General features: G+C 44.2%; 1 protein-coding gene across 5 annotated transcripts; it reads left to right on the top strand.

Moving 5' to 3' along the window:
* KLHL24 (kelch like family member 24) lies at positions 1-25,793 on the top strand. Of its 5 annotated transcripts, none has more exons than XM_027893664.1 (8): positions 5,430-5,518; positions 5,622-5,717; positions 12,547-13,534; positions 18,416-18,600; positions 19,571-19,689; positions 20,741-20,929; positions 21,336-21,524; positions 22,675-25,793. In XM_027893664.1, the coding sequence occupies exons 3-8, from the start codon at positions 12,615-12,617 to the stop codon at positions 22,873-22,875; spliced, it is 1,803 nt and encodes a 600-aa protein (XP_027749465.1). In that variant the 5' UTR covers positions 5,430-5,518; positions 5,622-5,717; positions 12,547-12,614; the 3' UTR covers positions 22,876-25,793. The 5 variants fall into 5 exon arrangements, with proteins under 5 accessions (XP_027749466.1, XP_027749465.1, XP_027749462.1 ...); XM_027893661.1 differs by lacking the exons at positions 5,430-5,518; positions 5,622-5,717 and adding exons at positions 5,906-6,123; positions 8,979-9,072; XM_027893662.1 differs by lacking the exons at positions 5,430-5,518; positions 5,622-5,717 and adding exons at positions 6,983-7,065; positions 8,979-9,072.
* Positions 25,794-26,405: the final 612 nt, after the last annotated feature.

Raw genomic sequence — 26,405 nt, 5'->3', positions numbered from 1 at the left:
ACAGTCGTTTTTGTCTAATGACACTGCTAATGAATAGATGGGTAAGGAAGGCGCAGGATCAAAGAGTAAACCGCAGATTTCACAATATTTCCTTGGCAAAGCAATGTGTTGATTTAGCTGCTGCACTGGGATCTGCAAACCTTCATTCCGTGTGTTCTTCCTGGGATTACTTTGGCTAACATTTTCTTTCCTGTCTTCGTGTGACAAATCTTTATCCAGGACCAGTGATCTGAAGTTGCTTTAGTCTGGCTGAGCATTTGAATAGAGCTGAGAGCTTCGTTTAGAGAAGCACACAACTCTTTTCCATGGGAGTATTGCCAGGTCCAGAAACAGTCCCATTTTAGATCTCAGAGCAGGTGCTCAAAAGCTTGTTTACAAAGGAAGGGGTGACCAGGGTGTTGATATGGGCTGGAATTTTGGATACTGCTCCAAAGCAGCTGTATTGGCACAGCAGCTGTTCTACATCCCTCCCCGGTTGTCCATGCCTAAGGCAGCCACCACTTTCAGACAAGGCAGCAGCATTCAGGCTGGTGAGTCCCACCAGTGATTTCTGGATAGCAGGAGGCTTCTTTACTGTGCTGCTCTGCTGGGTGCAGGAAGCTTGGGATTTGAAGACAGACTTGTCAATTGTCCTTCTGGCATCCATGATTCCTCCGTGCTTTGAGAGCCAAGTCCACTTGGAGAGAGATTACTTTGCACCCCTGTGCCACTAACGGAGCAGCAGCTGAGTGTGTCTTAGAATGCAGGTGCTGGGCCATTCAGCTCTAGCTGCAAGCACAAGAGAAAGAAGTCATGGAGCTCCTGGTGAACTAACTCTTCCTGGATTAACTTTACCTGATGAAGCTTTGTTGATGACCAGCACGAAAGGGTAGCAAAAAATATAAGATGGCAAAAGTCATCTAGAGATTTGCCCAAACATCAACTCCAAAGGCACAGCAGCACAGACCGGTGTGAGAGCCTTGGCATGCAGGACAGCTGCTCCTGTGCAGCTGGAAACTTGCTGTCCCACTGTCACTACTATGGATAGCAAGGGTATTAGTCCAAGCTAACCGATTTCTAAACTTAGGATCTGTTCCTCAGCCTATTGCCGGAGGGGTACCAGAAGCAGCTGGTGGCAGGGATCTGGAAGTGTGGAAGGTCACTGGTAGCTTTGCAAGTCTGAGATTCCCTGTTCTGGAGAGTGGCATGCATATGGAAAAAATACTGTTTGAAACCTGCCTGTTTACTTCACTGTCATCCAAAGCTTTCCATGGTCACTTGGGTTGGAGAAAGCATTTATTTAACCTGTGAAACGCCTGAAGGCCTCGGAGATGAAGAGCTGCAATGCTGCTGGCTATTAATTGGTCCTGGCATTGGCAAATGGTTTGAGAAGAGAGCTATTAAGTGTGGCTGAGGGGCAGAGCTGGAGCAGTGCCGGAGGGTGCTCTGAGGCAGAGTGGTGCAGAGGGAGGCCTGTGGCATAGGGATGTGTGAAAATGTACTGTTGTGAGAGAATATTTAATGCAAACGATTGTGGGGCTGTGGTTGGGCTTGAGGTTACAGGGCTGGGTGGGAACACGGTGAAAACGCCACATCAGCTCTGGGAACTGCTTTTGTAGGTACTTACTGCTCCTTTGCTGGGTTAGTGATTGCGTGTTTGTGTCTGCCATTCTGCAGGAATAACTCCCTTCAATTTGTCACCTGTGCGAACAAGAACCGACTTTGATTTCTTTGTTTCTTATTTCTCCCTGAAGAAAAGAACCAGACAAACACTAGCAGACTCTATCTCCCTGGTTAGGCATTGGTTTCATGGTGTCTCGATACTCTGCGTGCTGTACAAAAAGAAATAGTTCAGTGTTTATGGTGTTTTATGGCAGCAGTGATGCAATGTTCATTCTTCTCAGCTCTGCAATTCCACTCCCATAGTCATCTCCCAGTCTTGGAACATGGGAGATACTGGGTGGAAAAAATTAGACACATACTTTCTGCACTGTTGGCATGGGCCTTGTTTTGAGGTGCTTACAGCAGTGAATGGCTACCGGGATGAGTAGGAAGTGAGAGGATTTGCATGGGACAGGAACAAGGGTTGGCCTGGTGAGGGCCAGGGTGTACAGGGAGATATGCAATACTGGTGGAAGAGCTGAATATGTAAACCTGCTACTGATGCTTTACCAGGTGGTTTTTGTGCAGAAGGGCAGTAACACTGTAATCCCAGTGCCTCCCTGGCTGAGCAGGAGTGAGCACTGAGTGTGCAGCAGGGGGACAGCACCAGCCCTGGCCCCCAGTGTGTGAGGAGAGCATTTGGCTGTGGAGGACATCCCATTTCATTCCCCTTGCAGGACACCCATCCTCCTGCCTCACCACTGCAGACAGACACCCAAGGAAGCATTACTGGCCTAAGCAAAGAGTTAGGACATGCAGCACAAGGGTCCAGAGGAAAGGGGGATCGACAGATTCAGCCAGGAGGTAATGAAAATGGAAAAGATGAGTAGGAGGTGTCTGGAGAGAGGGAGTACTGGTTTTCCAGGGCCCTTCCCATGCAAGTACCAGCAAAGCAATCTGTGTTGCAGATGACGTTTCCTGGTGCAGGTGCCATTTCAAACACATGATTAGAAGATGAGAAGCTGAAAGGGACTGGTCCTTGAAAACTGGCTTCCAGCCTAAATGGGTGTATCCAATAGACCAGCTCAAGTCAACACGACCCACAGGACTTATGGCAGGATGATGTTTAAAGAGTTCAGAGTCACAGGAGGATTTTAGCAAATTTTGGTGTGTTCTCTGTATTTCTTTAAGAAGACTTTTATCATAGAATCATAGAACTGTAGAATGATTTGGGTTGGAAAGGGACCTTAAAGATCATCTCATTCTAACCATGGTCAGGGACACCCCCTACTAGATCAGGTTGCTCAGAGCTCTATCCAACTTGGCCTTGGACACTGCCAGGGATGGGGCAACCACAGCTTTCTCTAGGAAACCAGTGTTAGTGCCTCTGCACCATCTCTTCTCCAGACTGAATAGCTCCCACTTTCTCAGCCTCGGGGAGGTGATCTAGTCCCCTTATCAATTCCATGGCCTCCTCTGCACTTGCTCCCACACTTACAAGTCTTTCTTATGTTGGGGGCACCTGAACTGTACATAGTTCTGCAGGTGGGGACTGATGAGAGCAGAGGGGAAGAATCACCCCCTTATGACAGAAAGAGACTTTTCTGTACTTTCATCCTCATTTAATCCAGCCTTTTCTTTTCAATGGTGTACCCATACATGTCTTCCTTTTCATTTACTGCACCTTAGTGCTTTTTCCTGGCATTCTCAGAAAGCAAATACTGCAATAGTTACTGAACTCACCCTTCTGCTTCTCCTCACAAATTTGTATTAACATCACCTTTCCTTTTGCTCAGTACTGACTATTTGTGCTCCTGGTGAATGGCTTCTGTCATTACATTTTGCGCATACTTGCATCAGGCTCTGCAGTGATGTCACTCAACAACACCTCTTTCTTTTTGAAGCTTTCTGTCCACTAAAACTTTTTTATAGAAAGGTGCTGAAGGATTTGTTTCATCTCAGCTCCATTTGTTGTACAGCTCTGCATAACATTGCTTCAGCTGCTTATTAGTTGTCAGTCTGCACTCATCTGTCCTAACTCAAATGTCTAAAACCTCTCTTTTATCTGGTGATACCATCCCTGTGTTGCCTTCAGAGTTTTTAATGTTGTTCATGGCTTAATGTTGCTCTCTTCTCTCTGATCAGTGATCAGGATAAGGGAAGTGGTGCTTGGACTTTCCTCTCCTTTCATATTCTTCTTCATCTTCCTGCTCCCAGTTATTGCTGCTCACCTTCATCTCTTCCATCATTCAGCTCCGAGCCCTTCCCCAGACTGGTTAGCATAGGCGTCCTTGAGCAACAGTCATGGACTTTCTTTGGTTTTGTTTTCTGTGAGTCTGAACTACTTGAAAACCTTCTGGGTTTTCCTTCATTTTAGAAAAATCTGGTAAGGGGCCACCACACTCCCCACAGCAGAGGAAAGTTCTTGGGAGCGTACTGGCACACAGCTTCCCAAAATAGTTAATGCTTCTATCTGGAAGAATGCACAGACCTGTTTAGGTGGCCCACTGAGTCGTTGAAGTGTGTCTGAAAAGTGCCTGGAGGGGGTGGTGCTCAAATCCAACACCACCAGAAAAACACATGAACACTGGTGGATGCAGGCCAAAACCTTCACGCAGGCTTCTAATTTTAGGTTTTAACCTTTCCAGTGCCCTGAAGAAGCCTTCAAAATCTCCAGAATCACCGACCTCTTTGGAAAACATTGGCCTAAATGCTTTACAAGTACTTTACATTGTTAAAAAAAGTATTAACGAAGCTTTATAGGAATGAGTAATCTTTAATAATCGGTTTCAGCTTCTCAGGCAGCAACTGCTTATTTTGAGAGAAATGCTTGGCACAGCTTGAGAAAGAACAGCCAATGCTCCTGCTAGCAGAGGAATGAAGAGCAATAGGATGTAGTGGCAACTCAAGTATCCCTAATTTCAGACATCCTCGGTGACGTTGGCTTTCGAGACTGGAAGTGTCTGGATGTGACCACATGCATACATGAGCACATTATGAAACGATTGATTGCTCAATGAGTATTTTTAATTAGTATTTTCTTTTTAAATGCTCCATTTACCTTCTTCACCCAAAGTATTTTTGCCACGTGCAGTTTTTATTGGAGTAAACATTGTCCATTTAGATAGCTCCTTCAAACCAGTTCAGAGGTATCTTGATGCTGTTTTGATTTTTTCCTTCCTCTGACTCATTCCTTTAATCTTGCTTATGTTTTCTCAAGTGAACTCTGCATACTCATATTGACCCCAAGAGTTACAGACTCAAAGGACTAGGGCAGACGAGAGGATATAGCAGATAAGAGATCTATTTTAAGCAAAACATTTTCCTGAGGTCATATACATCTTAGATTTAATGTCTTTGTAGCAAGTAAGACTTCAGGTTATTAACTTTTTTTGTATTCAGTGGGTGAAATAAGTTAATGCAACACACCTGTACTCTATAAGGTGAATTTGCTGCCAATTTTCTCTTTGCTGTTTATGTTGTTTGGGGTCCTCCTTGCTTTTTCAGCCAGAGGATGAGAAATGGACTGAATGCTCTCATTTCTAATGCAGTCTGTTAGGCAGTTCTGAGTTCTAGCTTGGCAGGAAAATGGTTGAAGGTTTCAATTGTTTAAGATCTTTATGAAAACGACTTACATACCCAAATCAATGGACATTTCCACTCTATCTTCAGAACATAGCCCTTTAATTAATAATTCTAACTGTTTTGCAAAGCTGAAATTTTCCTGACCCCAGAGGAAAGCTGAGCCCGTTCAGCCTATGAAAATCTGAGCCTAGTTTGCTCCAGAGGGGTCAGTCCTGGAGTCCTGAGCACACACTGCTCTTCTTACAGTTTCAGTGACAGAGCTACTGCCAAGAGCACAAGGCTGGGTAGGCTCCCTGGGAAGGGCCCAAGGGGGAATATCCTGGGGTTGGAAGATTGAAGAGTTTCACCAAAGGTAAATATATATTATGCCTCGGAGTGATATCCAACATTAAGGAGAGCAAAGTAGGTGGGAGCTAATAAAAGAACTTGTATTTCTCCCTTTCCCTCGGCAGTAGGGGCCAGAGGGGGAGGTCATCCTTCTAGGAAGGAGAACACAGCCAGTAACCTGCCCACATCAGCTCCACATTGCATAAGGCCTCATTTAGTACCAGGTAATGAACTTAATTTAAGCATGCATGTCCCTGCCCTGGCCTTCCCACTCTGCATTATGGGCTTGCAAGTTTGCTTATGCTAAAGGGCAGAGCAAAAATAAATTCCCATACTCCCAGGCATGTTCCATCCTCTGTATTGGAGCATGGGCCAGTGTCCAAATAGTTTGGATATGAAGTGAATTTGGGCTCCAGGACAGGCTCAGACCTGCTCATGAAATTGCAGGGCGATGACACCAGGATCCTGCTTTTATATTTGCAGTTGAGTGGCTGCCACCGCTGCGACCCCCAGCTGTGACAGAGGAGCTCAAAGCTGACCTTGGCTTTCCGTGGTCTGCAGGGACAGTCCATGTTGTGTTACTGTTGAAGAGCAACTGGAAATTTGGAATTAGGTGAAGCTGTAGCGCAGGTAGACAAAGATTCTATTCTGGTTTGGGGTTTTTTGTTTTTATTTTCATGTAATAGTTTCGGGTTTGGTCATGTAATGGTAATGGTAATGGCCAGTTTCTTCGCGAACGAAGAACCGGGGAAGGTCTTTACACCTTCCAGCCTGCGCATTGGATTTTTTAGGTGAGACACAGTGTGCGCGGAACTGAGCCCACCCTTTAATCCTGAGGTTCATCTGCCGGGGCCAAGCACGCTTGGACGGTGGCAGCGAGGTCCTCAGGACGTAGGTTTGGTCATGTAGTCTGAAGAGCTACCCCAAGCCCCGGTGTTGGGTTTGGTCTGGGAGACAGGTCTTGCTGGGAAGCGTTCGGTAAGGTTCCCTGGAGCTGGCACAAGCGACTGTCACCCTGGAAGGTGCCACCCCAATGCACCGCTTGTTTCGATGCACCTGAACCTTCCGCCCGCTCACGGGGCCGGTCGGGTTGGGCACACCCGGGAATGTGTGCTCCCCCGGCCCCGGCACATCGCGGGATGTGCTCCCCCAGACACACCGGGGGATGGGCTCCCCCCGTCCCGGCACATCGAGGGTGTGCTGCCCCCGGTCCCGCAAAGGGAAGGCGGCGGCAAGAACTCGAAGCGACAGAAGCTGCCGCTGGGGCCCTCCCGTCCCCGCCGCCTGTCCCCGGCTCCTCCCGGGACTGCGAGCCCCGTTTCCCGGCGCCGTTCGCGGGCGGGACTACAGCTCCCAGCGCCGCGCCGCGGTGACATCATGTGCGGTGGCTCGGAGGTCACATGCCCCGCCGGCCCCTTTGTTTTGAGCGGCGCTGGCAGCGCGACCGGCGGCGGAGAGGCCCGAGCGCTGCACGGCTGCGGATCGCACCGCTGCGCTCGCACCGAGCGGAACCCACCCGACTCCGGCGGCCGCGGTTCCCGCGGGTGCAGCGCGGACGGGGCGCTCCCGGCTGTGAGTGCGGGGCCGCGACGGGGGCGGGGGGCTCGGGCGGCGGTACCGGGAGCCCGCGGGGAGGGCGCGGGGGCTGCCGCGGGACAGCCGGGGCTGGGACGCGGGGCCGGCCCGCACCGTTATCACCGCGGCGGGGGCAGTGCGTCCGCGGCTCTGCGGGCAGCGCGGGGCGGGGGTGGCACGGCGGGGGAGGGCTGTTGGCAGCGCGGATGCGCCGGGACGGCGGCTGTGTGTGCACCCTGTGTGTTTTGTGCTGTGGTTGTTGCCCGCTGCGCGCAGCGGGCCCAGCGGGCAGGGCGCTGCAGGGCCGCCGGGCCGGGCCGGTACCGGCGCTCGGGCGGATCGGGCGGGGGTCGCCGCTGCCCCCGCGCGGTTTCGTAACGCGGGTCTCCCCCGAGCCCCCCGAGGCCGCCGATTGGCCGGGCGGGCCGGGGGAGGCGGGGCCGCGGCCGGGGATTGGCCGGGGCGCGGGGGGGGCGGGGCCGGGCGGCCCGGGGTGAAGGTGAGCTGGAGGGCGGGACGGGAGGAGCCATTTTGTGCCGCCGCCTCCGGCCCCTGCTTTGCTCACTGGGCTCGGTTTCGGGGCTGCGCTGTTCCCTGCGGGAGCGGCTGGAACGCCCCGGCACCGAGCCGTGCTCTCGGCAGCTCGCCCGGGCTATGTGCGGACAGGTCCGTTCTTCAGCGCTCCCTGCTCGCTCCTGCCCCCGTGGGTGAGCCGTGCCCGGGCCGCGCTCCAGCCCGACGGGCGCTGCCGGCGATTGGGTGTGAGGGCAGCTGATGAACCCACCAGCAGGATGGGGCCGTGGCTGGGGCTCGCCTTCTGGTTTAGTTTGTTTTAGCAAAATCGGGAAAGGATTGTGGCTTTCCACGGTTTCTTCCCCATACATGAGCAATACTACGCAGTGTGCTTTTTCCTCCCCTCCTTTCTTCCCCCTCCAGTGGGTGTGTGCCCTTCTCAGGGACTCCTTCACTTACTAAAGGGTAGCTGAAGATTTCTGCACACTTTATAAGTGTTCTGTTTCGCCACGTTTATGTTTTGTTTTTACCCAATAACCATGACTCTCATGTCCAAATCAGTTCCTGTTTTGGTTTTTTTTTTTTGGTTTTTGTTTTTTTTTTTTTTTCCTGGGTGACTTTTGAGGGCATTTAAGGCTTGGTTTTGTGTGTCATTAGCTTGGATTACTCTTGAATTTTGGCATTCTTTTTTAGAAGATATTTAGAAAATACTGGTCTTACATTACAATAAAAAAACTTCTGCAGTGCAGCTAACTCCTTACCAGTCAATCAGCTCGACCACTGTGAATTCTTGTTTACTAGTTATTCGGTATTCCTTAAGACTTTATTTTAGACATTCAAGTACTCAATTTCTTTTGTGAAACGAGAAAACGACGATATTTTTTCTTTTTTAAAAAGTGCTTTAAAACCAAGAACTTCTGGGTCTTTTTATGTATCTCAAAGACGAAAATAAATGTGTTTGTTTTTTGCTGGAGGAAACGGTTGCCTTTTTTTTTTTTTTCCTCTCTTCCTTTAAAAACAAAAAGAGCACGTGTTGCGGTTTAGCCAGTGAGCTGCAGTCGATACACTGGGAGTTTGTTTTCTCTGACTCTTGCGGTAACCAACCATCTGAGATGAAGCACGCCTGCAGATCGTGTTACCTGGAATCGCAAAATAAGTAGGATTGGCCAAACCTGAGTTGCAGGTTCCGTGCCTGGGAAGGAAAACACCGCTCCTGTTGGCGGCCTTGGCTGTGGCACCTCGGGGGTGCTGTCGCTGGCACTACCGGGGAGCAGCAGACACGACCTGTGTGCGGCCCCAGCCGTGCCCTGACCGAGCCGCAGGGCTGCCCCGGGGCCGTGCTGCTGGCTCTGCCCTTCCCGGGGCACTTCCCAGCGCTTCCTTTTCTCCCTCCACAGGCGGTCACCGCTCCGGCCACGCCAGGGGAGCAGCGGTGGGCACGGGCTGGACGCCACCTCCGCTGGCAGCAGCACAACCCCTGCTCAGCCTCAGGTACTGCCGAAACTACACCCCGAGGGCAGGGCTCAGGCACAGCTGACGGTGAGGTGTTACCAAAGGGCCTCGCCCCAACCCTGTGTTTCCTCTGTTGCTCTCTCTCATTTCTGCTGGTGGGGCAAAGGAGTTTTGTGACACAGAGGGCAGACAAAACCAGCCCACAGCTGTTGGCAGAGCTGTGGGTGAGGGACAGGGGTAAAATACGTGAGGATGTTGCAGTGGAGGAAGAAGTTTAGTGCATCATGGAAGTAACTTGCGTTGGAGGATTTACTGCTGGAAGGTGTCAGGGCAAACATGTTACAGACCTCTTTTACCAGCCTCTGATTTGGGCTCTTAGGATGTTTCTGAGGAACATCTTGTGTAGAGAAACCTACAGACAATATAGGTGAAAGAAACAGAGGTACTTGAACTTCTGGTGAACCCAGCTTAATTCAGAGATGTGTGTATGTGCACATAGCAACTGTGTCAGGGACACGGTTGTGTTTGTAAAGCATTTTTAAAACCTGTTGATTGAAAGTGTGATATGTTGGTTTTTTTTTCTTTTTTATTTTTTTTTTTTTTTTTAATGGGCAGACTCTGATTTGACAGACTTAAGGTCTGACCCTTGTTCAGGCAAGCAATCCAATGCATTTTGCATTATTTTTTTCTTTTTGGTCTAATAATTCCCAGTACTGCCTTTGGGAGGAATGCATTTGTTTTTTGTTTTGTTTAAACTTGTTAAAGAGATCCAAGTGTCAAATTCTCTAAATGACTGGTGCTTTGTAATGCAGAGTCTGTAGGCAGGTAGGGCACCTCTGTATTCAGGGAAGGTGCAGACAGGGATTTCTCCCCTTGATTCCCCCCTTTGCTCACTAACCAGCTGAGCCTCAGGCACAGGTTCCCCCCTGCCTTTCCCAGTTTGGGGCAGGCAGCTGCAAGGTGACATTTTAAAACTGCCAGAGCAAGATTTGCAGGAAGGCCACACATATGTGTGATAGAGCTGAACATGTGACGCTGTTGCTGATAGGCCTGTGAAATTGCTGTGCTGAAGCCAACCTCAGAAGTGATTAACTGGACAGAAATTATACGATAGTACATTCAAAGGCAGTAAGTTCTGCACTGGAGTGAATTTCTTTTTCCTTTCTAGTGGCTTATTTGTAAATATACAATATTTACCCTCTTGATTGGTTTGTATTCCATGGATTATTTTTTATTCCCCCATTTCTTTAAACCATTACGACATAAAAATAAATCGTTTGCTGACCACTAATTCTGTGTTGTTCCAAGCATAAAGAAGAAATTGGTTCCTTCAGTGTGCAGTCCTCACCCAGAGCTCGTTTCCCTTTATTAGTGATTGCATAATACAGTGCTGTCTTAAGTCTTAACTTCTCACATAATGAGGAAGATTTAATCTCGAAGGTTTTGTTACTTAGCTGCTGTGTTTTCCCCTTTCATGCAATTGTTCAGGGTCTTGTTTCAGGTTTCAGGCTAACTTTGCTTTGGAAAAGCTCCATTTTGTGAAATTCTTCTGATTTAACTCTGTGATGCTGGAATCAAGCCTTTAGGGTTTATATTTATTCTTTCGTTGTTATATTTCCCTTTTCTGCTGCTGATCCATTGTTTCTGTTCACTTTCTTGTGCTAGCAGTGTGCAGCTGGTTGCAGATGAAATCCAGTGTAAGGGATAGGGGTGTTAGCACCATTGCTGCTGAGGTTCTACTGGTGGTGGTTGGTTTTGTTTTGTATCCAGCCTGCGTCACCACAGAGTAAAATCATTGTGCAATACGTGGGATAGAGTATCAGCTACAGATCAGACTGTCTATTTATGCCTCGTTAAAGTCTCTCTGAAGCAATCGGTTATTGGATAGGCACATTGCAACAGTGTTTTTCAGGCATCGGAATGACAACTGGCCCTATTTTAAGTCAAATTAAAATTTTGTAGGGTAAGTGAGCCATAGCAAGAATCTAAGTTGTAAATTTGTGTAAAAAAATTTACAGGGAAAACAATAGTTTTTAGAGCCTGTTTTCTCAATGAGTAAAGGTACAGCACACATTCTTTCCTTGCCCTTTGTTCAGATGGTGCCTTTTAAAGGTGCTGTGTAAAAAGGCTGTTTAAAAAAAGCACATTCATTGTGTTCTATATTGGGTGATGACGTGGCCAGTCTGGAACTGGGTAATTGCAGCTCTGAGGATGCGAGCACATCAGGAAATGAAATTGCTGTGAGGAGTTGGAAGTTTCCTGGCTGGGTATTTAGGGAAACTGAATTTAACCTTTGGAAAGCCAAAAAAAAAAAAAAAATCCCTTTAAGAAAACTTTAAAGATAATTCAGTGCATGTCCTTGCAGACATATCGCAGTGAATATCACAAGCATTTGGAATTGTACCAGTGTGAGGTCTGAGAGGGTGTTTTGCCCAGGCTTTTGCTGCCTCAAATGCGTTTTGGTGGACATTTATCCAGTTATTTTTTAAGTTCAGCAGAGGCAAAAAGCCCTGTTGCTGCTAGATTCGTTGTTCTCACTGCCTCTAACATGCACTATCTGCAAAGTCAGCTGCATTTTCTTCACCTAGAAACTTGTTGGCATATGCTAACATTTCAGTGTTTGATTTTTGCAACCTCAGTGCTCTGATAATGTGAGTGTGTGCACATTGAGGGGAATGTTTACACTACTACTTGAAACTGCAAGGTGTTTCAGCAAAAAGTTTTGCTAGTAATTATTTTCTAGTAGTACTGTGGAAACAAAATATCCTTGTTCTCAGCAAGTTGTGCCTCGGTTCTTATTTCCAGTAGTGTTACATGTAGTTTATTTTTCATTCTATGTTGTGTTCAAGGAGTTTATATTCTTTTGCAATTGAATCATAGAATTATCAGTGAACTAATTTTTAGATGTTAGGCATGAACAGGTAAAAACTTCTGGCCAAGGTTATTTGTTGAGATCACAGAATGGCATTAAACACAAGTATTATAAGACTTCATTATGATAGACTTTGTAATGAAAATGGGGTGACTTCTCAGCTGAATTTTCCTTTTTAGAATGTCAGACTTTTTTCCCCTTCCCATTTTTGACTAGTGCTGGTATAGTAGTACTTGGAGGCCCCAGCTGAAATGAGGATTACACTGAAAAAAGTGAAAAGTCCAAGCTCTGGATTTTTATTCAGGAATTCTTCGGCTTCTGCCAGTCAGATGATTTGCTAGAGCTGAGATCTTGAGGGTTTTGTCTTGAATAATAGTGCACTGCCAGTGGTGCTGGGACATGCAGAACTTGCCATCTGGAACACCTATTTTCTGGGTATATTTTGTATTTAGAGTGTGGCAGATAGTGCTGCACTGCCCTGTGAAGGGTGTGTGATACTTTACCCTGTAATATTGTGCCACCTCAAGGAAAGGCCAACAATTGCACCAGTTCTTAGAGTGACCAAACAAGTGTCTTGTCTGATTCTTGTGAGGAAGCTGAGGATGGGCCAGACTGAAAACCGAAGTGTTTTAATTTTTCAGATCGTAGCACTGAGAAGGAGAAACTCTGCGAATTTTTCTCAATGACTCTATAGCCAACTGATGTAACAATGGTACTAATATTGGGACGCAGACTGAATAGAGAGGAGAGCGGGATACGAGACTCCCCTGCAACCAAGCGGAAGGTTTTTGAAATGGACCCAAAGTCATTGTCAGGCCCTGAGTTTTTTGACTTCTCCTCGGGATCATCCCACGCAGAAAGCATCCTGCAGATCTTCAATGAGTTCCGGGACAGCCGGCTGTTCACAGACGTGATCATCTGCGTGGAGGGCCGGGAGTTCCCGTGCCACCGCGCCGTGCTCTCGGCCTGCAGCAGCTACTTCAGAGCCATGTTCTGCAACGACCACCGGGAGAGCCGGGAGATGCTGGTGGAGATCAACGGCATCTTCGCCGAGGCCATGGATTGCTTTCTGCAGTACGTGTACACGGGCAAGGTGAAAATCACCACGGAGAACGTGCAGTATCTCTTTGAAACGTCGAGTCTCTTTCAGATCAGCGTCTTGCGTGACGCCTGCGCCAAGTTCCTGGAAGAGCAGCTGGATCCTTGCAACTGCCTGGGAATCCAGCGCTTCGCAGATACGCACTCGCTCAAGACGCTGTTCACCAAGTGCAGGAATTTTGCGCTGCAGACATTTGAGGATGTGTCCCAGCACGAAGAGTTCCTGGAGCTGGGGAAGGATGAGCTCATTGATTACATCTGCAGCGACGAGCTGGTGATCAGCAAGGAGGAGATGGTGTTCGAGGCCGTGATGCGCTGGGTGTACCGCGCCGTGGAGCTGCGCCGGCCGGTGCTCCACGAACTGCTGACGCACGTCAGGCTCCCGCTCCTGCATCCCAACTACTTCGTTCAGACTGTGGAGGTGGACCAGCTGATCCAGAACTCCCCAGAGTGCTATCAGCTCCTGCACGAAGCCAGACGATACCATATCCTTGGAAACGAGATGATGTCTCCCAGAACCAGGCCGCGCAGGTGAGGAATTTTGTGGTTTTCCTTTTTTTCTGTAGGAGAAGGACACAGTTTGTTGCACAGATGTTTGATATACACATGTCCAGAGAAAGATCTCTTGCAGATTATTTTGCTTTGCATTCTGGAGCTGCTACAGTTACTCTTCAGTACTTCCCCACAACCCGTGAAGCTCACAGGTGTCTTGAAAATGTGAGTTAAGTGAGTCTTTTTGCGCAGATCACTTTATTGCTGTGAAATAAATGACTCTTCAGGTAAGTGAAGTTATGTTACCTTGCAAATAAAACACTTTCTTAAGTTTAATGTTTGCTAGGGGAGACCTCAAAGTATTTCATACAGTAGCAGTGTGTTGAACAGAACTTAATGTTCTGTGGCAAGTGCACCACTGCATTTCTCAACCTTTCTTTTTGTAACAAAGTCACGTAAGTGTCCAGCACACCACAGAGGATGTGGATGGGGATATTATGTATTCAGAGCATTTCCTTGCTGCATCACAAATACTTTACAGATGGAGTAGCACATGTATTCGTAATAGACAGCAGAACAACAGGTTCTTAACTGTAAAGAAACCAAATACTGTGTTTTCAAAGAATTATGAAACAGTTCCTGAAGTATTTCATGCTTATTCTATGACATTTTAATAATTCAGAGTTGCTGCCACTTAATAATGCGTTACACAAATAGGTGACTGAGGTTGCAAGAAGAAATGAGGAAGAATCCATTAGTGGCATTTATGAGCAATGGTGGTTATGATTCTTTTTTTTCCTGAGAAATATTCTCCCAGCCTCATGTGAACGATAGTTGACACGATAGTTTATTGTTAACTCCAGCTGATTTAAACTGTATTTATAAAATCATATGTTGCATTAAGGTGATGCAATGATCTGGTCTAGACAGGCAGATTGTGTTAGGAGTTACTCCTCTTTGCTTACTCTTACTCATGTGTGGTTACTGTACAGTGACTGTTCAGGAAACCTTTATTTTTCTGGCAGGTGTTAAAGGCTTCCTTAAGGGGGAAAAAGAATACTTGGCAATGTTTGCCCCATTAGTGGCTTTCCAGTCTTCAGTCTTGCCACGAAGAAACTCTTGAAATCCTTGCAGTGCAGCTGCCAGGTTTTCTAAGCTGCACAGTGCTGTGGTGGAGGGTCTTTGGAAGTGTTTGGGTCAGGGCAGTTTGGTAACTGGTGCAATCGTTGTTTCTGAGTCCGGGCCTGAGGGAGGGCCCATGGGAATTCAGGCAGTTGGAGGGGGACTGTGTGCAGTGGTATTTGGTGTGGTGTTTATTCTGTGTCTATTACTCAATTAGCTAAAGAAGGCAAATACACTCAGACCCAGCAGTTTTGCCAGCGCGTGGTGTGTGTGTGCTTGAGAATCTGAGCAGCCCCAATGTAGTGCTGCAGTTTGCACATGAAGTAGCCTGCCTAACACAGGTGATTTCTGAAGCCAAGGGGTTTTGTTGGTTTTACTGCTGAGCTTATTAAACTGCACTGGGAATTCAAGTAGGCAGGAACAAGAGAAGTAATTTACAAAGAGGAAAACTGGCTGGCCTCCCAGCAGGAATTTTTTCTCCTTTTCTATAATACATTCATGGAATAGTTCTTTGTCATTTGTTTCTGTTGCCTGTTTGTTTCTGTTGCCTATAGCAAAAAGATCATATTTTAAAACAGTTGCCAGGTCCCCCTTCTCCTGTGTTTTCACCACACCTTTTCTGGGCATTTCAGGAGGGGGCTGGGGAAGAGAGAACAGGATGCTGGAAAGCTGTTTTCCCTCTTTCTTGCCTTCCTCCAATTTCTTTTCTATATAAACTGTTTCCAAAAGGAGACAGGCTGCAGGACAAGAAATTCCCATGCCAGTGTTTCTGTTGAAGGTTTGGGAAATAACTAGTGATTGCTTGGATGCACTTACGGGTGAAGTGGGTTCTAGCTGTTTTTTAAACAAGTTAATTTTTTTTTTTCTTTTTGAAGCCAGGGAAGAGTTACCTGAAGGGAATTAAAGTTTAAAGTGTGGCATAACCATTGCTCTTTGCCAGTAAGGGATCACTGACTAATGAGGTTCTGAAAGAGCTTTTCAGTTATGGACTAGTGACATCTTGAGGCCATCTCTCCTGCTCCTTTGGAGTCTCTCTGGTTGTGTTGCACCACAGATCTCCAGGCTGAGACCAGGCAGTGAGCAGTAACACATTTCCATAGAAAAGACAACATAGGCTCTTCCTGCTATGTGATTTGTCTTCAGATTTTCATCTACCTGTGAGTTTTTCAGTCAAACTTTCTTTTAGGCTGTCTAGTTACCATCCCATGAGCGTTCTCTTTAACTGGAAGTTATTACATTTATACATTTTAACACATCCTTTTTGGTTTCCTTTAGAAAGCTTTAATGTAATCCCTCATTTTTCCCCCTAGGAGGTGGGTTTCTATTTCACTTCACTTTTTATCTGCTATTTCATTTACTACCCAAAAGTGATTTAACAGCGGGGAAGGAAAAAGGAGCGATTTGGCAGAATTTCTGCCATTTGTTTTCCAAACTTCACATGGTTTTGAATGTGATCTCTCTGAGCTGCGAGAGTTCTGTCCTGCTCTCGCTGTGCGGGTTGGTGCTCTCCTTGTGTAACTCGGGACCCCCAGGGAACGTGCTGTTGGGAATGTATGGAACTGCATGGCACTGCTGGTCATATCCACCCTCACTTCTCTATTTTATGCTCCTCTTCCAGTGCCTCCTGGAATCTCTAGTGTCTGTTTTAGCGCCTCTATTATTTTGTTCCCACTGTTTCTTCTGAGGGCTATAAGGAGGGCTTCCTGTACTACTGGTTGAGGTCACAGGTTTTTCTAACCTTCATTCAAATATATCCTTAGTTCTTTTCTGGAATTAGCCTTTGCCTGTATGTTCTTTTCGTATACTTCCACCACAGTTTTACTTTTTGTGTTCAAGTAATGTGCTCTCTTTCATTTGCAAAAATAAATCTTAGGAGCTAACCATAAAACCTATACAGTGCATGACTCCTACAAGAAAATGTAATGGTGAAAATGTTTCTTAACTGAAAAAAGAGTACGGTCATAAAGGTACTAAAATGTTGGGGAAATTATTTGTTTTCTGTAGATTTGAAATACTATGCTAAATGAATATTTTCTTTAAAGAGAAAGATTTCGTCTTAACAATTAATAAAGGGCTCTCTCTGGGCAAAGATTTTTGGTTCATTTATTTTTAAAATACAGTAAGCTTTTCACTATGTGAGTGGAGGCCTTGATTCTAATCTAGAAAGTAATCCTCAGGCAAACCTCTTTGTTCCCACAATTAGCTGGTGTATCTGGACTTGCTTCTGTGGCAAAGTACAAGATGAGTGTCTTGCTTTTACGGAAGTTTTTTTCCTCAGTAATGCTTTGCTGGCACAGGAACTTCCCCTCTCTTACCCTTTGAGAGATTCTTTTCAGAGTTGTTCCTCAAAAAAGCAAAAACCAGTAACAATAAATACATAGAAACCAGGAACGAGCCTGACTGCAAAGCTGAGCAGCTGCCGAGAGTTCCTTCTGACCTGGTTCAGGTGCGTAAGTGCCGCTCCTCAGACACATCTCATTTATAGCATCTTGTTGGATGTTACCATTTAGCACTGCCTTTTCCTGTGTTCTGAGTAGAAAGATGGATGGTATATTTAAATTGCAGTGTGTGGTGATGAGATAAAAGGGCTAACTAGCTTTGTTGCTGGTGTTTCAAAACAGGGAAAGCTTCATCAGGATTTATAGGTGAATATGTGCATCAGTTTGTATTAGGAACTTTAGGGGCAGATCATGCAACTTTTACCTCAAAGGCAGTTCTGAGTCTTTTGTTTTTGAGAGAAGACTGCAGTGCTCAGCAATGGCATTAATGCCTCTTCTGTGAGATGCCTGTTCACACTGGGATCATCGTACAGAGCACGACACGACAAAAAGGCTTATCAAAAATGAAATCAATCTTGCATTCAGTTTTACTTAATTGACAGCAGTCCTTGAAATAAATATGTCAGTGCAAAATGCTTTAATCTAAAAACGCCCTGAAAAGAAAGGAGTTTGACAAATGCTGATGGGAAATTAGAAATTCAAGAGGAGGAATAAAAGGTGGTCACAGTTTCATTTGCACATCAAAGATGGTTGAGTCTCTACATTCAAATGTGGATTAATAAATAAGAAGTTTTGTTATTGCTCTGAATGTAGAATATGTATAATACAAAAACATTTGGTTAGTAGAAGGAAAATGAGTGTGTGGAATATAATTTAAAGACCTGTTTATGTACATTGCAGACTGTCTAAAGCTTAATTTTTTTTCACACTGAGTTTTAATTTTTGGTTTAGGTTTGAATCTTTATTTCATTCTTTATTGTTTCCTCCTGTCACTACTCTTGTTTTTTGCTTTACTGTGCATTGGCTCTTAGGCCTCTTTCTTTTCCCTTATTTTGGTGACTCTATTCTGTCAGCTTTTAAACTTTTTGGATATTTAAGCAATGTAAAGTAGTATTGATTTTGTAAAACTTGGGGATGTGAAACATGAGGATTGGTTTCATTGTGAAACAGGTCTTGCTTGAACTTGGTTTCTGATCTCTGGATGTGCACAAAGTAAAAATACTATTAAAGTAAGGGCTTTCTGTGTTATTTAATGATTTGATTTTTACATATAATGTTGTGCAGTGGAACTCCACCACTTACACAGGCACCTGTCAGTGACACCTGCTGTGTAACGAGACAGCTGGAAACAGTAAAACCTCTGTTTGCTAAATGACTCCTCTTTTTTCTTTATTGTAGAAGTTAACACTAAGTAGTAAATATTCTGATTTTCACGAAGTTTTGAGGACAATGTTGTTTGACTTCCATATACTAATAAATACCTCCTACATCTCAGTTTTTTCTGTGTTCACTTTTTTAGATCAACTGGTTATTCTGAGGTGATAGTTGTTGTTGGAGGCTGTGAACGAGTTGGAGGGTTTAATTTGCCGTACACGGAGTGCTATGATCCCGTAACAGGAGAGTGGAAGTCACTGGCTAAACTTCCAGAGTTTACCAAGTCTGAGTATGCGGTGTGTGCTCTACGGAATGATATTCTTGTTTCAGGTGAATAATCCTAAAAGTTTAAGATTTCTTTCTCTTCGTGGTTGGTTGCTTTTCTTTACTAAATGATCTCCAAGGTCCCTTCCAACCCAAGCCATTCTGTGATTCTGTGATTGATTGGGGATTGTTTTCTTATTTGTTGTTTGGGGTTTTTTTTCAAGTAGTGTGGCAGATCTTTGTACTGAGAACTTCCAGAAGCTCAGCTGAAAGTCACTTTCTGATGTAAATGGTGAAAACCAGCCCCAGCTCAATCTTACTGTAAACAAAAGTGTTTTCTGGAGTTTTTGTTTGGCATGAATCTGCAGCTTTTTACAGCTGATTCCAGGACATCAATTGTATTTAAAGAGACTGGCTCATGCAATACAGTGCTTTAAAATACAGCAGCAGACTGTTTGCAGCAACAGCTGGGAAAAGTACAAGCAAAAAATCCCAAGCAGGCCTTTCTCAGCTGTTCTTTAGCAAGGGAAAATTACAGGGTGCAGCTGATGGTTCAGGCACCACACTCTGTTAGTTCAGCCAAAGGAGTTGTCTCCTCAGGGGTGTGGTACCTGTGTCATTTGAACAGTGTGAAACAAAGGGGGTGTGCACACACAGGACAGAGCAACAGCGGGGGTTGGGGATGTGCCATAGGACACTTGAGGGGAGAAGACTTTGAGTGTCTCATCCAGGCAGTGACACTACAGGAAATCTGAATTCAGAGCATGGGCAAAGCCATTAACATGCACTCAAGAAATAATCTAATGCGATCTCAGCATGTTAGTGAGGAAGGCAGACATAAGGAAAATAACCCACTGTGTGCTTTTGTGTTTGAAATCCACTGGAAATTACTTTTCCAGTCTTACTTACAACTACTGATAGGTCCTTATTTCACTCAAAAAGTGATATGAAGTTTTCATTGCTCACCGTAGAGGCACATGTTAGTGGCATTTCACATACAATAGCTATTCAAAATGGCATATTTTTGTTTTTATAGGTGGAAGAATCAATAGCCGGGATGTCTGGATTTATAACTCTCAACTTAACATTTGGATCAGAGTTGCCTCCTTAAACAAAGGAAGATGGAGACATAAAATGGCTGTTCTTCTTGGTAAAGTAAGAGAAGTATATTTTAATTGTTTTTATAGTGGAGGTGTTTTCATGTAGATAGGAAAACAGTAGAGAAAACATTTTAGTATTACTTGTATTTCGTATCAAATACTTAAAAAAAAACCAGGCTCTTTATGAGTCAGACACTACCCCTGGATGTGAAAATCATCTTACTGCTCAGTCATTCATTTTGTTGTGTTTTTTTTCATCATTGAAGTGTCTTATTCCCAAGAAGCAAATTTTTGGGAAGCAAAGAAGCATCTGAATTAGCCTGTGCTTCAAAAGTGCTGTCAAAGGTCTAACAGTTATGCAGTTATTAACAGAAATTGGTGCTGATTGGAATGTCAGCTCTCTTATTTAATGTTTTATGTTGAAATTAACCAAACACATGCAGTATGGAAACGGGAGGGTTTGCTGTATTTTGAAGGTGTATATGGCGGAACATAAAATGGGTAGTTGGGATCAACTGCCTGTGGGGATTCTGTTAGTGAAACTTAGGAAAGATGTGCATGTGGTATCCCTCGGGCTTCTTAGAGATGGAACTTGCAGCTGAGCAAACAGAGAGAAGAAAGTAGACATAAATAATGAATTCTACCTTTAAAGTGTGAGAGAAGGGAAAGTAGAGTTTACAAACTGAGATGAGGAAATATTTCTGTAAGTAAGTAGGGAAAAGCAAAACACCGAAAATCAAATGTAAACTCAGATGGACTTTTGCTGCTGCTGTTGCTGAATGCCATCTAAAAAAAGAGAAATGCAGAGAAATGCCTTTTCTAACAAATGCCATTCAAACAGGACGTTTCTATCGTAGTATTAATAATACCATGCCTTGGCATGTGTTTGCAGTGTCATTCCACATGTGACTGAATGGAACTCTCCAGGAAGTCATTACCCTTTATTTTCAGACTGCATTCTTCTTCTCCTGCATATAAATTAAAAATCTGAGAAAAGTATCCCTTCACAAACCTAGCAAATTAGCTTTACATTAATTTAATGTGATATTTAAATGTAACCCTTACTCTACCCAAGAAACGATGGCAGTCTTCACCCCTCTGCACAGGTGTACGTGGTTGGGGGATACGACGGGCAGAACCGGCTGAGCAGTGTGGAGTGTTACGACTCCTTCTCCAACCGCTGGACGGAGGTGGCTCCCCTGAAGGAGGCCGTGAGCTCCCCGGCTGTGACCAGCTGTGTGGGCAAGCTCTTTGTCATCGGGGGTGGGCCTGATGACAACACCTGCTCTGACAAGGTCAGTGAGTTGTGTTGTGTTGTGTCTTCTGCCCACAGGCAACAGTGTTGCTGGGTTAAAACCTGATCCTGCAGATGTCTGCTTTAACTGTGTTTGCTGAAGGGAGTATGGTGGTGTTATAAGACAAAAAATACAGAATAGAAAATGTTAATTCAGGGATACACTGTTCCTGTGTTTTTTCTCATGGATACTGTCACTTAAACCTGAGTGTTCAGAAAATAATGTCAAATACAAGTGTGTGTGTGTAGACATTATTGATACGTAGACTTACACTGACTTTGTTTTCTTGGTGAGGTATTGCCCACCAGGCACTGCTTCTTTGTCTCTACTTATATAACCTGTGTGGGCATGCCAGGCTGTTATTTCAGTCAGGCTGTTAAGATGAAAGGCCTGTATTTGTTCTCAGGTTCAGTCCTACGATCCTGACTCCAACTCTTGGTTGCTCCGTGCAACGATCCCCATTGCCAAGAGATGTATCACGGCCGTGTCCTTAAACAACCTGATCTACGTTGCTGGTGGGCTCACCAAAGCCATCTACTGCTATGATCCCATTGAGGACTACTGGATGCATGTACAGAACACGTTCAGCAGACAGGTAATTAACAGTAAAAGACCTGTACGCAGCTGAGATGTAGTTTTTGACGTTAACATCTTAGCCTGAAATGAGTATGCACTTGTTTAACTCTGACACAGTTGCATTTCTGATTCCGTTCTTGCTTTACCTCTTCTTCTGTGTAATTCAAAGCCTCACAGAAGAATTTTCTAAACCAGTAGCTTTTTAGTTGGGCATCAGTATTAGCCTCTCCACACTTTGGGAGCAGTTACTGTTGGAGAACAGGGTAACAGTGTAATGGATGATTTTTTAATTGTATAGAAATGAACTCTGTCAGGTTCTGCTGCATGTTTTAATTTAGACTGAAGATAGTAATTTCCTTAAATTGATTAAAGCCTTTCAGTGTAACCAGAAATATTGAAGGCTGTTTTTACAGTGTGAAAAAGCCCCTTTGTATAGCATAGAAAGTTTCTGATTTGAGTAGTGAGAGCTCTGCAACTGCCAGATATGGGACACAAAGCTTAACCTTGGTGGTGAAGTGTGTGTGTGTATCAGTTACATTTCCCGATGTTTTTAAAACATCAGTCACGTACCCTGTGGTATTTCCTTAACAGAACTTCATTCTTTCCTGGCCTTCCCTTTGGTCCTCTGTTTTGATCTGTGTTCTCTATTTCACTGAATATTTTTTCCATGCCTGCTTTCAAGGAAGAAATAAAATCCTATCCGTGTTTCAAGTAAGACATAGCACAATCTTTTCTTATGCACTCCTTTTAGTCATGCCTCTTTTCCTCTTCCCATTTACATCCCTCTTCATTATCTGTTATTCCTCTAAGATGCTTCTCCTTTTTCCATCTTTTGCATTAGTAGTACCTACTGTGGTCCCTCTTCTGAAAACCTTTGTTCTCTTCTCCTTTCTCTATCTCAGATCTTTAAATGGTGAGTACAGTGTTCAGCTGAATTCCATTGTATCCCTCGTCTGAACTATGGAGACCTGAAATAGTCTTTTCTGTAGGATTGTGCTGTTGCTTTCTGTAATTATGGTCCTTTCTGCATTGGTCCTTTCAGAAGGGAATAGTATAGACCTGTTTACAAACAGAAATCAGTGCTGCCCACCTGCACTGGGGCAGACATGCACGAATCAAGGTCTTGCTTTTTAGATAATCATGTATTCCTTTGTGTTTCTTTGAAACAGGAGAATTGTGGCATGTCTGTATGTAATGGAAAAATCTATATCCTTGGTGGAAGACGGGAAAACGGTGAAGCCACAGACACTATTCTTTGTTATGACCCTGCAACGGGCATTATCACGGGAGTAGCAGCCATGCCCAGGCCAGTATCGTACCATGGCTGTGTGACCATTCATAGGTATAATGAAAAAGGCTTTAAACTGTAATTTTTCTTCCTGAAAAAAAGAAGAAAACGGCATGAATGAATCCAGTGGTCTGCTGCAAGACAGGCTTTTTAAAGATTCCTGAAGTGGGAATTCCCTGCCTAAGTGTCGTATGAAAATTATATCCTGTGCCTTTAGAAAAAGGGTTCATTTAACTGACAAAACAAGTCTCCAAACCTGCCCAGTAACCAGAGTTCATTTGTATCTGCTGTGGGCTCTGATACAAGAGCAGTAACAGTATGTTGTACTAGTGGTCAGCAAGTTTGCCCTATGTGTGATTAGTAATTAAAATCTTGGAAGCTTTTTGGGGAAAGTGCCTTCACAAGCTTTTGTGCCTCTGTCCTAAGAAGCAATATCTGCAAGGTGTTTCCAGTTCTGCTAATGGGAAAAACAGATTCTTTGATCCCAAAGAATCATCTAAGATAATTACCTATAATTTAAAAAGTTTAAATAATTGTAATTCATATGCAGCATTCCTACAGGCAGATTACTTGGCTTAACCAAGCAGATTATATGTCAGATCATGCATGGTTTGGAATTAAAACCCCAAAAAGCATCAACAAAACAAGCTACATAGGGCAAACATGAGAGTCTTCGAGGAATGCTTTTTTCTGAAGGAGAAGCTGGTTGTTTTGTGAGCCACCACAACACACTGCAGTGATGATTGTGTACCTTAACCCTGTGGACCTTATTCATAGTGTTGATAGATGTCCATCAGAAGTACAAGGCTACATGGCATGGAAAACCAGTGGAGTGTAGGCCGTGTGTCTGTGAAGCAAATTTTGTATCCCAGTTTTTACCTTTGTGAGCAGTATGGCTGAAGGTTACTGGGTTCTCTCTTTGCTCACTGCCAAGTATCTCTACACTATTTAAGAAGTAAAAGAGGATGAACTCTGGGTTCTCCCACTTACCTGAATCACATTTTAAATTACCTGAGGATAGAGTTAGGGATTTGGGTTGTGCCCTACCGCTTATAAATTGTTTTTTTGGATATCTCATCTGCAGAGATGGCAGAGTATCCACCAGGTATTTCTTGGCCTTTCTTCAGACAATCACTTACTCAGCACAGTTAAACTACTGTATAAGCTGCTTGGCCATAGATAAAGACATTCTGGGAAGGTCCCTGCTGTCACCAGAAAAGTATCTGTGGACCTGTCCATGTAGGCATATGAGGTGACTCCCATATGACATATTTTGGATAATTTTGAAGCTGAGGAAGCACCTGTATTTTGACACATACTACCATTTAATTTTTTTTTTTTCAGGAAAGGTATTTTTTTTAAGTCCTCTCAAGACTTCTGTTCTAGGTCTCTTTATTTCCAGTACACAGTTGTACAGTTGAGGCACAAAGTTCATAAAAACTGAAACAGCACTTGAGAGTTGGAAAATGAATAGGATTGTCTGCATACCAATTTCCTGGTAATCACCAAAAACCTCAGGAACTGCCTTTTAAAGGAATTCTGAGGACTGCAGCCAATAGGGAAGTTGGTCAGTGCCAGGGTAGAAGAAAAACCATAAAACCCCTGCGGAGCCAGCCCTGGCCTCGGGGTTCTGGTCTCTGTGCTTGCTCGGAGGGTGAAAATAAGCACCATCTCTGGAACGTTGTTTGTTCCACTGGACTTTCCTCATCTGTTTTCCCAGAGTATTTCTGCATGAGATGGAAATTCTGACCCTCAGTGAAGCTGTGCCAAACTGGGAGTCACCGTTTTCAGTAACATGGTCATGACTTTTAAAGAGCACTGGGAGCTGCACTTTGGGATGTATTGACTTGTAACCTCAGGAAAGGACACAAATTTCAGTTTCTGGCTGGATACCAAACACTGCTTTGTATATACTGAATAAGAATATTGATAAAATACCAATCTCTGCATATCAGTGATTGATCAGGAAATCAGTCCCTGAGCAGGTACATCCACATTGCCCTAAAAAGAAAGTCCCTCGGTAATGCAAGACAAATGAGTCAGATAAATTAATCCTTTTCTAAATTCCTTCTGTTTCTCCTCACCAAGTTTTACTTTGAAAAAACAATTTCAGTACCTGTGAATAAGGTCTGTTGATTGCAATGGTAATTGCCCAGTAACTGATACTATATACTAACAGTGTATATAGCTTGTGCCATCATTTTAAATGAAAATGTCAAAAATTCTAGGAGCACTTAATTAGAGATGCAATTTGAAAAATACTCTCCTTTCCTTTGATTTCCTCTTTGTTTGTATTCAGACTTGTAATGTTGATTGTTATGCTAAACTGTTTTTAGACAGTCTTCTGTAGGTGTAGAACAGTGTCATTTAATATGTTTATAATAATACTGCACTACTCTGTAAATAACAAGATACTGCTTTCTATGGTTTTGAAGATGCATTTTATAGTTTAGTTGTCTTTTCTAACAATTTATGTACTGTTACTGTTACCTATTATTTTGAAAATGACAGTGTTTAATGAACAGTAAATGCAGAAATGTAGATGCAGAAGAAGACTTCTGCTTACGATTCCTGACAACCTGTATTCAGTGCTGAGCAGTTACAGGTGTGGAGCATTGCTTAATGGCAGTTATTTATGCAATGATTTCCTTAAAACAGGCAGTGAGATTTTCTTCTTGCTTGTTAACTCAGTAAATAATTTGCACTTATGGCCTGCTCTGTTACAACAGTTATTTTCAGATGTTCTAGAAAAGGAACGATTCAACTTTGGTTTAGTGAAAATGAACCATTTTTCTAGAAGGATGCGTTGATTTGGAAGTCGCATTCCTGAGCCACCTGTTCTCCAATGCATTTCACTTAGGTATAAATGAATTCCAAGATTTAAACTGTCACTATTATGCATATTTAGCTGCTTGTAGTTTATGGGCTTGAGCAGCAAGTCAGGGGAGGGGGGGAAGGGGTTTGTCTCAGCTAGGAGAGAAAATTACTAAAGCCATGTACTCTAATCAAAATAATCACCATCATAAATGGTGATTTTGGTAGCTGTAGAGCACCTGCACAAAGACATAACTTCAGTCCAACCACACACGGGAAGAGGGCCCAAGTATCTCCAAGAAACACCTAAAAATTAAGCTTTAAGTATTGTCTTCACTAAACACGAATGAGTAAGTATTTTCCTTTCCATTTTGATGTCCAGTCCTGTTCTTAGTAATGTGATGTTCATTGAAAAGGAAGTTGATGCTTCCTTGCAGCAGGGGTTCTGGAAGGTTCTGAATCGCTGATTTCAGTACTGCAGTACAGAGCAGCTGAAGCATTCCCCCTTTTACAGCCATCAAGCACGGAACCCTTCCTGGGAATCATGTAGCTGTACCTGTAGGCTGCCTCCTTGATAATGCTTAAGTAGGCATAATTTGTGGAATCTCTACCATCAGGTGAATCATTTTATACTGTAAGCCTGCTTTTTGGGAATTGGGCACTGTGCTTTCCACTCCTGCACAAAGGGGTCCAGATTGTGCACTTTCTACTTTAATTGGCACCAGTGCAGTTCTCATCAAAGATTGCTTTGTGTGTACTCTCTGAAGCAGAGATGTTAATGCACGTTATGTTGATATG

Source organism: Empidonax traillii, unplaced genomic scaffold (genome assembly GCF_003031625.1).
Source record: "Empidonax traillii isolate 1590-97213 ecotype Southwest subspecies unplaced genomic scaffold, ASM303162v1 scaffold400:size839614, whole genome shotgun sequence".
NCBI lineage: Eukaryota > Metazoa > Chordata > Aves > Passeriformes > Tyrannidae > Empidonax > Empidonax traillii.
Note: the sequence above shows the minus strand (reverse complement) of the source record. Positions and strands in the feature narration are given on the sequence as shown.

Coding starts and splice junctions, on each gene's coding strand:
- KLHL24 (XM_027893664.1), top strand. CDS start 12,615: ATGGTACTAATATTGGGACGCAGACTGAATAGAGAGGAGAGCGGGATA. Junction 20,930..21,335: donor ACAACACCTGCTCTGACAAG/GTCAGTGAGTTG, acceptor ATTTGTTCTCAG/GTTCAGTCCTACGATCCTGA. Junction 21,525..22,674: donor AGAACACGTTCAGCAGACAG/GTAATTAACAGT, acceptor TCTTTGAAACAG/GAGAATTGTGGCATGTCTGT.